The sequence below is a fragment of the Camarhynchus parvulus genome, chromosome 2 (assembly GCF_901933205.1).
Source record: "Camarhynchus parvulus chromosome 2, STF_HiC, whole genome shotgun sequence".
Lineage (NCBI taxonomy): Eukaryota > Metazoa > Chordata > Aves > Passeriformes > Thraupidae > Camarhynchus > Camarhynchus parvulus.
In genome coordinates, this window is record NC_044572.1 from 85,846,628 (window position 1) to 85,864,668 (window position 18,041).

General features: G+C 37.9%; 1 protein-coding gene across 1 annotated transcript in view; it reads right to left on the minus strand.

The window, feature by feature from the left end:
- The window catches only part of GALNT1 (polypeptide N-acetylgalactosaminyltransferase 1), an 86,664-nt gene that overhangs the window by 8,248 nt on the left and 60,375 nt on the right, over window positions 1–18,041 (minus strand). The window contains 6 exon segments of the mRNA XM_030963588.1: window positions 4,926–5,106; window positions 6,060–6,177; window positions 7,643–7,813; window positions 9,322–9,529; window positions 16,416–16,542; window positions 16,544–16,583. Of these exon segments, the coding sequence (XP_030819448.1) occupies window positions 4,926–5,106; window positions 6,060–6,177; window positions 7,643–7,813; window positions 9,322–9,529; window positions 16,416–16,542; window positions 16,544–16,583 (845 nt within the window).

The following is an 18,041-nucleotide window of genomic DNA, read 5'->3' on the forward strand; positions in this document are numbered from 1 at the left end:
TTTCTCTCCAGTGCAGTGCCAGTTACTTATGGGGAATTTCTTTTGGGGAAAAAACATTGGAAGAAAGCAAGGAAAACTGCAGCAAAGTATAGAGCATACTAAAAATTAGGTACAGGTTTAAATCATTATTTCCTCCACATACCAGTAAAATTTATATGTATACCACAACAGTGACATATAAGCTTCTAGGGGCTTTGGACATTTGTTCAAAGGCTCAGCTAAAAAACAAAAACCAAACTGCAAAATGTAAATTAGATCAGATTTCCTCTGAGGAGACAATTATGCCAGATTCCAAAGGAATCGTGAGGAAGACAGTCATGGCCACTTGTTTTTTCAAACCTTTTGTCCATTAAAAAAAAATATTAGGAAAGACTCATATAACCACAGAATAGTTTGGGTTGTAACGGACCTCAGGATCATCTCATTCCAATCCCTCTACCATGGGCAGGGACACCTTCTTCTACACCAGACTGCTCAAAGATGCATCTAACCTGACCTTGAACATTTTCAGAGATGGGGTATCCACATCACACAAATCAGGAGTAGTATTTAAGAGATCTTGCTACTGTCATCTTTATTTGACCATAACTATATTTTTCCACAACCTCCCTGTCCCTAACTCTAGTTACATCTAAAAGTTTGGGTCTCCCTGATGATTCTATTTATCACACAGCTTGCTGTTAGCTGTGGGACAATCACATGGGTTTTTTTCCACACACATCCTTAAAGACATAATCTAAATATTTTAATATTTTTAAAAATATAATACATAAAATATTGGTAATGCAAAAAAACATCTACTTCAAATCATCCAGCCACACCAGCACCAGCCATGTTGCAACAGTTGTGCCATCCTCAAACTTTAAAGAGCTGAAGATTTCCTTGCCCAAGTTTAATGTGTGGCAATATATTTATGCTAAACTCCTTTGAAAAAAAATAGCATGTTGTTATCATCATGATTATAAATTGCTCAGTCATTTGCAAAAGCAGAGTATGAAAACTATTTCATCTAAATCTAGCCTTCTGATAAAAATAATATAACTTGTTTTTATTTAGTATTATGAAACTCTATAAGCAATAATAATTTAAAACCAATTTGTATAGCTACATTCTTTGCATTCTCAATCAATGCTAATAGGGACTGGTATCTGAACACAAAACCACATAGAAACATTTAGTTTATACTTTGAACACAGGCTTAGCTACACTGCAAGATGTGGACTCAGTCCCTCCTCTGTCCTCCCTATCAACCATAAATAATTTTTTCCATTTCCAGTCTCTACATACTGAACCTTGACCTGCTGTGCCTGGCTAGAGGCCAGGGCATGCAGTGATGAGATATGAGGTCTACAGACCCAGTTTTCAGGATAATGAACCCTGTCCCTGTCTAGGTGACTCCTGCTTAGGTAATTCCACAGTGCTGTCTATCCAGGCTTTATGCCAGCCCACTTAGTCCCAGGACAATACACCTCCCGGGTACATCCCAAAATATATCTCAGAATACACCCTTTGGGGCAAAGCTGACCAGCCTAATACTTCTGAGCTGCTGCTGCTGCCAAAGGGGCAGCTTTCCCTTGCTCACCTTCAGACTCCTGCTGTACCTCCCATGCTGACAGATGCTAACTTAACCCCGGGGAGCCAGCCCACAGGAGAAACACGCCTGAGAAACCCAAAAAGTCCCAGAAGCAGCTGATGCAGATGAAGGATTAGCAGGTGAGGGGAGATGAAGCCCTATTACCTTCCCTACACCTGCCATGAAAAGCAAGGTAGTCCCCTCACAGCAAGCTGTGAGACAGACATCAACATCTCGTGAAGCCTCCTCATCCTGGACAATACAGCCCTAAGCTTTTAGGCTGGAGAAAGTGATGAATGACCAGCACTAGAAATAAAGTGGCAGAGTCCACAGAAAGAATGACTGGAGCCAGGAAACAGATTATTCACATGCTGGATTTGTTTTCTGAAAGCTGAAGAGCAAATAGTCTGGGAAACAGGGCCCTGGTGTAAGACATGACTGCAAGGAAAGCCAGGAGCTCACGAGAAACGCCTGCAGCCAGTGCCTGTACTGCTGGGGAGAGGAGCTGCTGCCTGCAAAGGGACAGGCTTCATTCTGGCCAAGCAGCAGCTGCAACAAGTTCCTGCCCAGCCTCCATCTGTACCTAACCACTCCTAAGCAGACAGGTGGCTTCTAAAATTCACACGAGCTTAGTACAGACAAGTAGCAGTTTCTATTGGATCATACTTATAAAAGAAGGAAAGGATTTCAGGCTTACTTTTCAAGAGGGCAGCTTTCCATTTAACTACATTGTATCAATAGTAAAAAGTCTCTTGAGTTCCTATCATTCAAGCAGCAAGACATTTTTTTCCCAACACAGATTACATGAAGTGGGAAAGCTACCTGAGAATCTTACATTTGCTTTCCTGAATGAATCCCTCTGTGATTCACTATCTTAGGGGAAGAGGAAAGAAAATATAAAGGAGGAAACAAGTGTGTCTTGTTAGCTAGGCTCAGTGATGCTTGTCAGTATATTATCTCCTCCAAAATCCAATTTTTTGCATCCATATTAACTAGTGAGAAAAATCCTAGGTGCACAGAGGATTGCTTGTTTTCCTCATTCATCTGCACCAAAGGCTTGCAAACCAGCATCAGCCTAAGTATCCTCAGCTTGCTCCTTGCAAGGGCTTGTGACACTGTCACAGTAATACTGAAAGTACACATTTGTACCAGCAAACAGTTTCACAGGCTGCACACTGTGTTCTGCCTGAAGATTACTACACCAGCACTCTGTAAGAACTATACATTTAAATTTTTATATTAGAAGGATATCTGGAAAAGCTAAGTGAGCCAAGCTAGCAGAGATTCACTAAACAACTAGGAGAGTTCCTAAACAACTAAGGGACTTACTGAGACCTGTACTGATGCTATTTGCTGTCAATGGGCAAAGTCACACTCTGCAACACTCAGCTAAAATTGGAGATTTCAGAATAACAAGAATAAGCTGCTTGTGAACTTCCCAAAATGGTAATCCTTGTTAGTTGATATCTACTGGCTCTCACAACTTGTGTGGATTTGGGAGGGTGAGAGGCATGAGTAGATCCGAGTACATTTGTGTGTTCCTTCTCTGAACAACAGGTTTTCATCAGAGCTAAAGAATAACCCACAGTACTGGGCATTCTCCTCACAGCCTCAGGCAACAAATCAATTTCAGAATAACCCAACTTGTTCAGATACAATATTATCCTGTTCTCAAGACACTTGAAAATTCTGGCATCGAACCAGTGCACGGTCACGGGGACACAAACGGGAGCGTGTGACAGGGGGCAGGTGCAGATGTTCTCAGAGCAGCTTGGCCAGAGCACATCCCTATCCAACAATCACTCAGGCCATTAGCATACAAATTATGCAGACATGCATCTTTTGAAAGGAAACAAAATATACAGTGCAATTACAGATAACTGCTTAACTTACTTTCACCGTTTCAGAATTTTTACTGTCTTTGGGGAATGCATGCATATTCTACAGTACTGCAGTGCTATGAAAGTCATCTCAAAAAAACCCAATCCTACAAAATTCAGAGAGTGTAACTTCTTTTGTAGCTTACACTTACCTCACAAAATGAAAGGCATACAGAGGTGATATACAAAGTAACAGAGCCTCATCACAGCTTATCAGTAACTTGCATTTTTAAAGGAACCTGATTATTTTTTATAATTAGGTCTTCCTGTAACTTGGTACCTTTTAAAATCTAGTTTGACATGGATGCATAAGAGCAATCTTTACCAAAAAAGACTGCACCTATTTATACACAACTTTTCTGAATATTTCTACATGTTCATGTTTGAATTCATAATGCTGTATTAATTACACAACAGGGCAATAACAATAAGTTCTTAGCTTCTGATTTGCACCTAAAAAGCTTTGAATAGTAGCAAGACTCTTTTTTAAATTAGAAGTCTTACACAGCCTCATTTGAGTAAAGCATTCTTTTAAGACAAAACCACCATGAAGCTGCGCTGTCAGTTGCTTCCACAAGTGTCTGTAAAACCCATTATCTAAAATTTGACACTGTTCAGACTCATACTACATTGTGTTACAGCTTTTAAATGTCAACAGTAATGCAGGTTTAATAAGCAGGTCATAAGGAAATACTACTTTTAAAGAAATTTCTTTGGAAAAGCAGATGTGGTATATAAAAATACCACTTAATACATAAAGTCTAATGGCTCAAGTATTTAGAAAGGTTGGCTTTTGCTACCTGAAGTTTGTCTTTTTATGTAACAACAAAAATAACCTGTAGTTGAAAGTAATACTTCAATATTTCCCAGGCTTCCTTTCCTTTCCTGAATTTTTTGCAGAAAATCTGATTTTACGGGAAATTTTCCCACATATTTTACATCCTCTTGTTTTGCTAACAGCCACATAAAGAAGCAATAATAAATATCGTCACAGTCAATTATATTGGCAACTTGCCCCTATACTCTAGATAGTGAAATACAAATTCACTTTTGCCACTCCTCCTTCTGGGTTTCACTTAAATCACTTCTGATGTATTCAGCATGGAATGCCTACAACATGGGAGCCAGAGCCCAAAATTCAGCACATTGCAATATGACTTTGGATGGCTAATTTTCAGCACTACAACTGAGCTCTTTGATGTTCCACTGAGCTTCAATTCTATTGCACAGGAAGCTCATTCATAAATCATGTTCATGTTAAAAAACAAGCAAACAAAAACCCCTTCAGGGCATATCTCTGGCTAACAAAATTATTTTTCAATTAAGACCTTACTTTTTGTACACCTTAAGTGAGTTCTGTCTTAACAAACTTCAAAGCAATAACATTCTTATACAAATACTCATGTTATTTCCCAGTAGTAGCAATATTTTAATTCTAAATAAGCATTTCTCATAACCAAAGACCTGCTCACCTGGGGAAATAATGTAGAAAAAGTTTTTGAATTCATCCATCCAGACTTCTGCGAGCCGCCTGTTATTTTTGTTGATTATCTGCCCTGTACCCCCTGGGAAAGTGTACGGTGTTGCTTTCCTGAACACATGCCCAACATGCGAACAAGTTACAATTTCCAAAGTGCCACCACACTGCCAGATCTGGAAGCAACAGAACAATTATTGTTAAAAAAAGCTCCAAAACATTAATCACTTGCCTCTGTTCAAGGTGGGGAAACAACATTAGCTGAGGTCTAGAACAAATGCACACTGCATGGAAGAGAACTGCATGTTTTTTCCTGCTAGACTGCTAAAGATGCTCACAAACCCAAGCAAGGCAGCATATGAAAGTACTTCAACCCATGGAGCAATACCACATCAGCCAGAGATTACTTTAAAGAACGGGGCAAGCTGACCCCTTCCTGACAAAGGAAGGAAAAGGCTCACATGAATCACAGGAACTACCAGGTGTCTAAACTAGTCCATTATAAAATAGAATCTCCACGAAAAAAAACCCACACACTTCCCAAGTCTCTGAAAATACTTTCAGTTTTATCTTGGATCTTGAAAAATAGCAGATTCAGAAAGCTGAAGTACTTCAGAATTCCCACCTATGTACTTTCTGCTGACAAATAAAATTCAAGGAAATGGTGCCATTTGGTAGGAACGAAAATGAGAATACCACCGGTTAGGTCCACAACCAAACAAATCCATGAAATCATGAAGTTAGTAAAGAGCAAGAAGACAGGGTTTGTAACAGAGGTGCTCACATGTCATTGGCACATTAAACGATGCACTGACAACATCACCCTTAACTGCTGCTCTCAACAGCTTTTCTACCTGAATTCCTTTCAACACACAAACATTCATTCTTCAGAATAACAATCTTAATCTTTTAATCACAAAGCTATACCAACAATTCATCATGCACTTTTTTACTGGCAGATACAGTCTTTTTGTATCTCTGCGGGAGGAATTTAACAGGGAAGGGGTGTGCCAGCTGCAACAGAAGAGGACACTGGTGCAGGTGGCAGATCTGTGTTTTACAGAACTCCAGGTGCACTGTCCTGATTAATAAACTAATGATTAATAAAGCCCAGCAGAGTTTTACCTACCCTGAAGGAAATTTCTAAGTTTTCTCCACCCCAAATATCCATTCCAGCATCATATGTTCCAATTTCCTGAAAGTAATCTCTGTCTATTGAAAAAAGGCCTCCTGCCATTGTAGGTGTCCTGGGGGGAGAAAAAAAAAATCACATTGGTCACTGTAAAAACATGCTGAGATACATTTCACACTTACACTGACAAAGTAGCTGTTTATTTCCCAAGTTCCTAGCATATTCCTTCTCAGTAAGCTTCCCTTCAAACTCTGCTACTGTTGGTGTAGCTGCTAGCTCAAATTTTTTCAGAGATGGAATTAGGTAGCTGCAATTCTCCTTATCTTCTCACTTCAAACTGGTGTCAGGATAGAGAAACAGTCCCTAGAAAGCTGCTGTCATTCCTGAGAAAGACTTCTGCCTCCAATGCCGGTAACTCATAAAAAGGAAACCAGTTTCACACAGGAAAATTTTACTTCAGGCTACTGTTCCTGAAAGAGTTTTGGGAGGCCATTAATCAGCCTGCTTGCTTTCACTTTTATTGCTTCATACAAGAAAATTGTACGGTCAAGGTTGCATCCAGATTTTCCTTACAGATTCCTTATTGCTACAAAAAAATAAAACTCTGCTAGTAGTTTCTCAGAGCTTTAGAAACATCTCCCAAATTTCAACTTTTTTAGACAACAAACATACAAAAAGTAAATTACATGTTAAGCCAATGACATAACTATGTCATTTTGTAGTTCAGTTATTTACACTTTTAGCATAAATGATTTTATATTACTAGCTGTTATCCTGAAATGTCTAGGGCTTTTTCTGAAAGACACTTTAAATACAAGCTAGGTCACAAGCTAACTAAAAACTTATGTCTTTACCCCTGCTAAAAGGAAACAGAGGGAAGAGAATAAAGAGGTCTGAGAAGACCTCTTAATTTCTTAAACTAAAGACAAACAAAAACAACAAAAACCAGCAAAGGCTGGATCCTGAGCTTTATTGTAAGTAAATAATGCCCAGCATTCAGAAAAGTAAGGACAGAAAATATAAGTTTGCAACTGTCAGAAGTTACACATTACACACAAGCTATCTTCCTCATTACTTTTGTTATAAACCTACATGACATCCAAGTATAAATTTACCTCCCATCCCACCTTTTAAGACTTAAAGTTTGCATATAAATGCACATACACCAATATATATACATGCATATACCACAAAAAAAAATCAATGCATGTTTACAAAATATAGTTTGCTTTGTTATAATAAAAGATAAAAACAAGGTTGAATTAAAAAAAAAGAAAAAAAGCTGTATTAAAATCTTGTGCATCATTATAAGTGTTACCTGAAAACCAGTAATTCTCCAGTAATTAACATAGAACTGAAAAATATTTTCAAAGTGACAAAGTGATTGATTCCTTTACTTCTACCAAAAGTTAGTGACAACCAATCCATGCAAGAACTGCTATGTTGTTCCTTCAATCAGACAAAAAAGATGCTACAACGTTTGACTAAGTACTTAACAACCTGAAGTGCTTACTTTTGAGTTTATAATAAAAACCAGATATCAGACAAAGATCTGAAACAATTTAATAATTTCTCATTACCTAACAGGGAGGGTTCGGTCTCCTTTCCGTCGGTCCATCTCTCTTTGAGGAACAGGGTACCAACGAAAATTCAATTTCCAGTTGAATCCACCATAGGTCATGTCAGAACCTGCCATATATTCGAAGGTGTCATCACTGATTACATCAATGATGGGACACACTACTGTCCTCCTAGGAAAAGGAAAGAAGCAAAATTATTAAATTTTAAACTAATACAATCTATTACTCAAAAAGGTAAAGAAGATGTTTGGTTTTTTTTAATTATTGTTTTTACACATACAGTTGAAATTTTTATACCATCTCTCAACAACATTATTCAATAAATTATTAACAGGAAACATACTAAAATTCTGTCTTGATAATTGTAAATCTGATACAATTTTGGCTGTGCCAGATCTTTTTTTTAAGCATATTTGCATTATTACCAGTAATAAATATTCATCCTCCGCAGACAGAAATAAGGATCCCAACTTTATCATTGCTACATAGTGATTAGATAGAAAACAAGAGGTTCTTGTTTCTAGTTGAGTGGTAAAAGTAACTTGCATATTTTGAAATTAAAACATGGATATTAACTCTGGGTAAGTATTTTTATACATCCTCAGGACTAAGAGATGACAGTAATTGTTAACAATATACAACTACTGCATCACAGTTGACACAAAGTGTCCTTGTCATCTGCTGTCCTGACACTATTAACATACATATTCACAGAAACCAATTCTAATCATCTTAAAGACACTTAAGTAACCATGCTCAAAGCAGGCCTCTTCTCATGGGAAGCTCTGTAAAAAGATTCAGAGGCTGCTTGTATGAAACTGAATTCAAAGGACTTAAGTGGAGATATTTGCACAAATTGTAACAATGTATGTATTGTAGTCTCACAAAACCTGATTAATGACAACAAAGTTTACTTTGTCTTTGCACAGTGCTGAACAAAGATTCTTCATTATTTGTAGCTTACTCATCATGTAACACTACGTTTTGTAACATCAAATTTCAAGTGCGATTTTTATCTATAACAATAAAAAACTAGGGATCTTCAGCACCATATTTTATTCTATTTAATGTGTAGACTACTAACAGCCTAGTGCACAACTACAGCTACTGTTCAGATGTAGGGATATTTTATAAAGCAGACAATTCTCTCACCTTCATCCCCAATACAATTTCCATCATGTATATAAGTGTAGATCAGCATGATTCTAGTAATTATTCTAACTTTAGAATATACATTCCAGAAGACCAAGACACAGCCCAGATTTCCACAATCAAAACCATTATGTAATAAAGAAATCACAATGAGAGCCTGAAAACAGTTCTTGTTCACAATGGTAGTGCTACATGAAATCAGGGCTTGATTCCTTTCTTGAGAATATCTACCCAATTCATGAAGGAATAGGCCAAGCTGCAGACTGAAGACCCCAATTTTCCCTAATTCCTCAATTTCATTCATTGCTCCCACTATTTAACACATTATTCCATGCATCCCAATATAGACTTCACTTGAAACAGAGTTTTACTTTTAAAAGTTTAACTGAATTAGCCTTTTATCCTTACACCAATGACAATTTATTCAGCTCTTCAGAAAGTAGATATTTGCTTGTAGGCTATTTTGTAATACTTGGAAAATTTCGTAAGTGAAAAAACCAAAGATGAGTGAATAGATGGATAATTACCTGTCAGCTTTGATCCTTGCCAGCAGAGGTTCAAGCCAGCCTACTGTACATTCACAATGAGCATCTAAGAAGGTGATGACCTGGCCTTTAGAAGCAGCAGCCCCCTTTAATCTTGCTCTAATCAATCCAGAACGCTGTTCCATTCGAATCACATGAACAGGTACTTTTAATTTTTTCACATAACTCTCCAGTGGTCTTTTCAAGAAGTCTGTAAAGAATGATCAAAACTGTTAGTTATGTAGTTCAGCTTTTTTTTTTTTTATGGAGAGACTTGAATCAAGATACATTTCCCCTGTTCTTGTCTATCCTTTTTCTACTTTCTCAGCTAGTTTCTTCTACATTTCACAATACTCCTTTCCACATCTCCCAAGTGTTTCACTCCATAGCACAGAAAGTTCTTGCTCTTCTTTATTTCTTAATTATGGAAAACCCAAAAAGGAAGAGAGGGTTGGACACTTAGACAAAACCAAGATGGGATTCACAAGTATTTACAGCAGAGATGTGACACTTATTTTCAACAACATGCATAAGTGCTCTTGGACTTCTCTACCAAGGAAATACAGAAATGTTTTGACTAGCTGAATATAATGAATTGCCTCCTACAGTAATGCAGATAATTTCTTTGTGAGAAGTTTAAAACACAATCAAACTGATTTTTCTATTGTGCTTTCTCTAGGATTTTCTGGTTAATATTTTTTATATAAGATTATCACTGTAACAGCTAAAAAAATATATAGTGAGCTACACATAAATGAGAATCTGTAACACCAACAAATCTCAACGTAGCACAAATTATGAAGAACAAGTTATTCAAAATACAGCAGTCAGTTACTATACACCCAGAGACTCAAAATTACTTGTACTGCAAAGAGCTATTGGGTTGTGATGATTGATATCAAAGGAAGAACAAAGAAGTGAAGGAGAATGCAATGGACAGTCACAGAAACAGATTTCTGCAATAACTCGCAGTTTCAAAATGTGTAAAAAAGGCCAAATAGTCTTACTGCTCAGCTATGGAATATTAGATTGTACACTCAAAGCACATGGGAGTTGAAAATTGTACCACAACAATGCATGGCCTGCAGTAGGATTTCACATAAGGTAAAAAGTACCTCATACAAAAATAAGTGTGACACTGGAGGGGTCGGGGGGAAGCTCAGCATGAACTCTTAGTGACTCTTTTACAAACCTCAAGAAGGAGGGTTGACTTGAAGGTGATTACCATTCCTTACCACTTCTCCAGATGAATGAGTTCTAATTGCCTTCTCATGTTTTTCTGTGCATTGTTGGACTGCCACTAAAACCCACAGAAACAAATTCTGACGTGTCTTGAAAGCTAAACTGCGCTAAAAGTACATATGAGTTTAAAACATCTAAATATTTGTCTCCAGAGAAACTCAAAGCAACTTAATTCTTACTTTGCATATGAACAGAGACTCAAATTATTACATATTTCTTAGTACCAACCAAGTGTGCATGTCAGAACATTTTGCAAGGCTTTTGAGGTGGAGCACAGAGATCATGACTGAGTCTGCAGCGAATATAGTCTCATCTCTTTACAGTGTATCTTTCCAAAGCCACTAATTTAAAAGAACTATTATCATGGCTATGTTTATAGCTTTAATGTACACATGATGTACACAGAGAGAGTGTGCAGCATATCTCTCTGTGCTCATGAGCAAGTCACACAAATCAATATTTCTCTGCACATCTCAGATGTAATACTGATAAGCTTTTAAAGTAGTTCCATTCACTTTAAACTTAAATGAATTAATATGGCCTGTGACATTGGTTCTTGAATGTAGTTACATTAACAGAATGGCAAAATTCTGGCAGAGGGAAGAGAGAAAGATTGCACTAATACAACTGCACTGTCAAGAACTTGCATAAAACACAAACTTACATATAGAAAGTCATGCTCAATATATTGCATATGAAAATCTTGAGCCCTACCTACATTTTATGGGTAAAGTATTTAAAATGTCAATTTATCAAGTACTTTTAACTTCTTTTTCTCTAAGAAAGAATCAGAGATGTGTGCAGTGTTTTCACTACAGAGGGAAAAAGGTCAAGAACAGTCCTTCTCTCATGTTTAACCATGTCCATAAGAACATTCTTATGAACTATCACCTTGTTCAAAACTGCAGAAGGGACTATTCCCAGGAATAAAACATTGTGACAGACCTCCTGTAACTGTATCCTTAAAATACCACTAGAACTCCAGCAAAATATGTAGAAAAGATAAAGCTTGATCCCTCATCCCTATAAAAGCATAGTAAATAATTCAGGCATCCAGATTTCTGAAGTTCCTCTGCTACCAGCAGTTAGGGTAAAACGTTCAAATCTAAGCAGCTATTTTCCCTCCAGAACACCGTCTCTAAGAGCAATACACATCCCTTACAAATTGCTCCCTTTGTTCAAGTAGCAGGAAACTAGCTTTTTTGATTAGTCATGCATCCAGAAACTAGTAATAGTTTTTTATAAGGAAGACTTGATTTTTTCCCTTAGAGAAAAAAACCCCAAATATTTGCATAATCTTTTAATGAATGTAATACAGTTTGGCCTACAGGAAACATCAGGATAAAGCCATGAAGATGACTTTTTATACAAACCTATTGGTCATACTAAATTCTATACTGAACACTAAGATGAGAAGTTTTATGCATTACCAAGTCAGCTGCTTATAAATGACCCAGGATTAGAGCTGACTAATTTTTTAGCATTGCTTCATATACTTCATAACAGAGTGAGGTTTGATAATATTTTTTTAAAAACCAAACACCTCTACAGTACTTCTAATTTAGAACATTAAGAATTCACGTAGTTTCATAGGTATAACTATAACTCTTTGTGGTGGATATTCTTTTCAAGCCTTTTCTCTGTCAAAAGGGAGCATAGTTTTACCTAGGACTGAGCATCTTTTGTGGAAGTAGCAGAACTAAGGAAGACAAAAGAGCAAATATATTCAGTTCAAGTCAACTAAGTGTATTAGTTGAAAAATATTTTGCCAATTCTATTATCAAGTCACACTGATATAAATATAAATGAAAAATTAGGTTTCAACCCTTTTTTTAAATTAAACTACAATAAAACACAGGTTTATCATTTTAATAAGCATGCAAACATGTTTTCTTAAGAAGTATGAATATTGTAGTAAGTACTGTTGGCAGGATTTAGTTGCAGTCACATTGCTTTGACCTGCATCTCTGTAGCTAAGTTCTGTGGATGTGGTCTCTCCCAGTGCCACGCTTGGCTACTGGGTGCTGACCTAGTCAGAAGTAGCAGCTAATCATGATTTCTCCTGTTAACTGTTTCAAACTAGTTACCAAAGATCAATACTTCAAAATTCAAATCGCAGTTCTGATCAGTAACTAGAGAACAATTTTACAGATATGTCTTGTTTCTCCAGTGTTTTTCTTTTGGGTGTAAATAAATGCATGCTATTATGCAAATTCATTCTTCTAAGAGCATGACACTAGCAGGTACAAAGTGTGCTTCAGGCAGACTGAAAGCTTACTTTATTCCAATTAAAATGACTCTGATGTTAGAATTCAACATACAATACTCAGGCTGAACATTGTATTTTTCTGGAAAAGTACGCTGGTTTAATTCAACACAAACAGAATGCTTAAGTAGCAAACACAAACCCTTCACATCTTCAGGCATCGTACCCTTCTGTTTTGTTTAAAGTAAAAGCATGCTTGATGGAACCATAACAAGCTCTTGGAAAACAGAAATAACCTCTCTCAGTAATTGTTGAAAATAACAACAAATAGAAGATGCCTAAGTGATCTGAAATGAAGATCACAGGCTTCAAAAAGAAATGCTGGAACAGGTTCAGTAACAGCACCAAAGAAAGTATGAAATGCTCTATCTTTCAGCATGGAATTAAGTTAATATGTTTTCACTACCAAACCCAGAAAGAGATAATTTATCTAGAGAAAGCCACTTGCTTTTTTAAGTGGACTAAAATTCTATGATTCATAGTGAGGACATCTTATTGCTACATTGAAATTGATTTTTTTCTAAAACAGAAACTGAAGAGGCAAAACATAAGTAATATGATGTCTACATATTCTAATATTAGCTTGCTCTTTATTTCTAGGTCACACTGAAAGCTGACCGGTCACAAATAATAATTAGCACTGATTTGAATTAGTGCTAAGAACTATTTTGATAAATAAAATGTAGAATTTTTACATAAAGGTTAAAAACTACAACAAATCAAGAAGTATAATTACAAATTACCCACAAGTGCAAAAAGCAAAAATTTGATGTTGTGCCTTTGTAAAAGCAAAAGTTGATCGTGCCTCTCATTTAATCTGGAACACGTTTCTGTGGCACTTTGCATAGGCATTTCGCCTCTGCTGCTGGAATGTAATTGTATATAATGCTTCTGTTCTTTCTTCCAAATTGTACTGGAATTAGCTGAAGCACTTAGAGTTGGGTAAAAAAGGAAAAGAAAAGCAAGTGAGGGTGCCCAAGAGAGGAAAGGAGCAGAGACAAGTGAAGACACAGCCCAAGTGTGTGTGCTGTGCTTCCCCAGGAAAGCAGAGCGGTGCGAGATCAGCTTGGTGGGATCTGTCCATGCTCCACAGGCAGCTGCACCCCACACGGACCCAGCCAACCAGCCAGACATCATGCACACACACAGAACCTGGGGGCAGCTCAGTATGTTTGCTACCACCTTAGTGGTAGAGCAAGAATCCCCTTCTAATGCTCTTCAGCTACAAAAGCTCCCCTTAACCATGGTAAGTTCTTAACTATCCTAAAACCTCCCCTTACACTGTAAGCCATGTATCATGGGGTTACTTGGGGCAAATCCAGCTCCTCTCTTCATACACACAGACCTTGGGCAGATCTTGTCACCTGGACAACAGTCAGACATCTTACCATGAAGCTGGAATTACCATAGGCAGCAAAACATGAATTTTGCATCACTAGAATGAGAAGCAACAGGCTGAGATGTCAGCATGCTGTAAAACCCTTCTATGTCTTACACATGGGAATTCCTTCTGATACAGGCAACAGCCTACAACTGATGACTGTCAACTTTTTCTCTAGTGGCCAACTACATTGGTTCCAGTAGAAAACTTTCAAAATGGAGGAAAAAAAAGGTGGATCAATATAAAAATATAGACATGTTTTATTTAGTAAACCTGTATTACCCTCTCTCACCTCCATTTGCCAACACAAGAAAAAAAAGTACTTCATAACCCATACCATCAAGAAATATTAAGTAAAGAACAAGACAAATATCAACTATTAACCAAAATTAAATGTTAAGTATTATATAGAATATTATTTTTATTTTGAATATACTGCAATTAAAAATACTATGAAGATTAAAATCTAAATAATATTATTATATTTTACAAAAAAATCAGCTTCAAGTTTTGCTTATTACGCATGGCAAGTGTCATTCTGTAGTATGGAGTTTTCATCTGGAGCACTACTTATTAAGAAATGGAACCTCCTGCAGCACAGAAACTGAATTTTAACTTCCCATGAACTGAATAATCAAAATTGATCCCTTTGAAGACCAAGTCTAACGGTGGCAATGACAGTAAATTTAAATGTGTGCAACAAACAGAGCTGCCTTTGCTATTATTCACCAGGTGATTCAAGTATTAAATGCCCTCAAGCTGTATGAATGTGATCAAATTCTAAATGCAAAACACTAAAACTGTAGCAAAACACAAAGTCCATGCTGCCAACAGAAAAGTAAGCAGACAGATGAAGTTACACCAGCTATCAGTGCAGAATGATCCATCTGTATTTCAAAATAAGCATTGCTCCCTCTGCCTTCCCCTGCCCCAGGTGCTGTGTTTTGCTAAGGAGGGCTAAGCCCACATCAAGGATGTCGGAACCCAGGAAATTCCTCTGGCTGCCCTGGAGGACTTGAGACCCTGACAGGGGGCTCAGAGACCTTGGCACAGTGACCAAGACCCCTGTGCCTTTGATCTTGACTCATGGAAAAAAATCACCAACCTTATATGAGGAATTACAAGCCATGAACGTTTAATTACAATGATAGTGAATTTATCATAGGGTGAGAATGTAGAATTTTGCGGTTTTTAGAATGGGGGTTCAAGAGGCAAGATGGAGGAATCTGGGTGTGTCCAGTCTTTCTCCTTCTTCTTCTTGGCCTCAATCTGCTGCTGTGATGGTGGCATTTTGGATTGGTTTACAGTAGAAACACATGGTCTAACATGGGTGATAGGTATTAGGTATTATATTGGGAAATATAATAGTATTTACCATATTATTATGGTAAATAATGTACACGTAGTTTTTAGTATAAAAACATAACACTGCCCCAAAGGCAGCCAGTGTGCCTCAACTCAACCTGCCAGACAGACCTGCGGTGGGTCGGAGTAAGAAATAGATAAGAAATAATAAACTGTAAGCAAGCACAGGCCCTGCAATGGCCCCGTGGTGAACAGAGACCTAAGGATAGGAAATGCCAAGTCATCGTGAATAGCTAGAAGCCCCTCTCTTCCACCTTTGGACTCCTGCTTATCTCTCTGTAAGCCTATAGGTCACTTCTCCTTTAACCCCTGCTACTGGACAATTTCTGATCCCCTTGTATCCTATATAGTAGGCTGTTTTATCCTAGTCTGGTTAGAAGAGCTGTCACTGGAACCTTCAGAGACCACCCAATAAAGACATCACTGGAATGCCAAACTGCCTTCTCCTCTCTCCCCTGCGTCTGCCTGCCTAGGCACCTAGCAAGCTAAGAGCTGAAATCACAATGAGCTGATAATCACTAAAGAGCTGATATCACTTAAGCATGCTAGGTTGCCAGAGGCTGAGAACTGCTTGAGTATTCCAGCAGTCTATCCCATAAGAGGACTGAGCTATCTGGACCCGTGCAGCCTGCTTGGGGGCAAACTTGAACCCAGCAGGAGGCTGCATAAATAAACAACCTTGAGAACGAGAACAAAAGAATCCTGACTCCTTCAACTGCCAGGCTGGGAAAAGAGACTTGTACGCATCTCGGAGTCACTCTGCCCAGCAGAGATCTTGAGACAAGCCAGCCTCAGTTTTGGAAGCACAAGGAGCAGCAGGTTGGGCACGGGCGCCGTCCTTACCTCTCTCGCTGGCATCGTCGACGAGCACGATCTCCTCGAGCATGTGCCGCGGGGAGCGGTTGATGACGCTGTGCACCGTGCGCAGCAGCGTGCTCCACGCCTCATTGTGGAACACAATCACCACGCTTCGTCGTGGGAAGGTTGTCTGCGTACACCTTCGTTTTACACCTGCAAACCAAGGTAAAGCAGGTATTTGGTAAAGGTCAAGCCTTCTGTTAGAGCTGCAAGTCTGAGGTTTGCCTCTTGAGGATCGCTAGTAACATCCCAGATATATCAATTTTATGCAGTGTGTGACAAAGGAGCACACAGTGTACAATTTACACCTGCTCAAAATGCTCAAGTTAAAAGAGAATTATATTCACTTTCCAAAGTTAGCATGGAAAATCATAGGTTTACCTCTCCTAACAGCATATATAGGGCATTTATGTAAACTATGGACATACACTTCAAGTAACCCCACATGGCCACCCCGCACCCCAAATTTTTACATTCTGCAATGCTATTTTGAAACAAATGATGTTTTCATTATCTTCTAGAAAAATCAATACACTGTACACAAAGTACTGATCACACTTCTGAAAAAATTCCAATTCTGCTCTAAAAAATAACCACACAACTACAAGTGTTCTCTGAACAGATCTGCTCCTCCTGCACATTTAAAATGACAATGTTACTTATGTAAGGTTTGATGTTATTAATCTTTTAAGAATCCAAATTAAGGAGACTATATGCAGATCTCAAACAAAAGAAAAACACCGAGATGGAAAAAGAAATATATTCAACAGAGCTCCATTCCAACAAAAAAGCTTTTATTAGATCCCAAATTGTTGAGTCAGTTCACTGTAATGTAACCTGATCTAAATGCTACAATATATTAACGAGCATTCATGACTATCATTCTAACAGCAGCACTGTCCAAGGGCTTGAGAAGCACAGAGTGCATATCCTCTACCCTAAATATCCAAAAGCAGTGCTTAAGGAGCAGCCTGCCAACACAACAGACCACGGTGTCAGCATCCAGTACCATGCCAAACAGTGACACAAGGAATGTCAGCCAGAACTAGGCTCCCAACATCAATATTTTACTAGCTGGATAACTCATTTAGCCAGAGCTCTTCTCACAGCAAACCAGCATTTCAGCTCTGAGGTGGTGACAAAAGCACAGCATGCACAGACTTTTCAGAAAGGATCAGTAAGTACAGGTGCAAATGAAGAAATACCTGGAAGGGCTTCTGTGAAACCATTTCTGGGAATTGAAGCAGTTGGATCAGGCACTATCTGCCTTCAATATTAAGCCTACTTATTATACAACGATGCCAAATTTAATTATTCATCACACTGAACTGAACATTATAAAATCTTTATGGAAAGCTCCCATATATCCCTATGTTATCCTGATTTATTTCACATGTTAAAAAAAACCAAACTTGCAAAGCATGCCAGCTGAAAAAGCTACTTCTTTGGTATACCTTGAAAAATAAAATAGCTTTTCACAAAAACACAATGAATTTCAGATGAAAAATTCAATCATAAGCCAAATAATTTTATTGCCATGTTTGCCATTTGTTCAGTCTACTTTGATACTTTAAACCCAAAATGTTTTATTCCTTCTGCTGCACTGCTCCC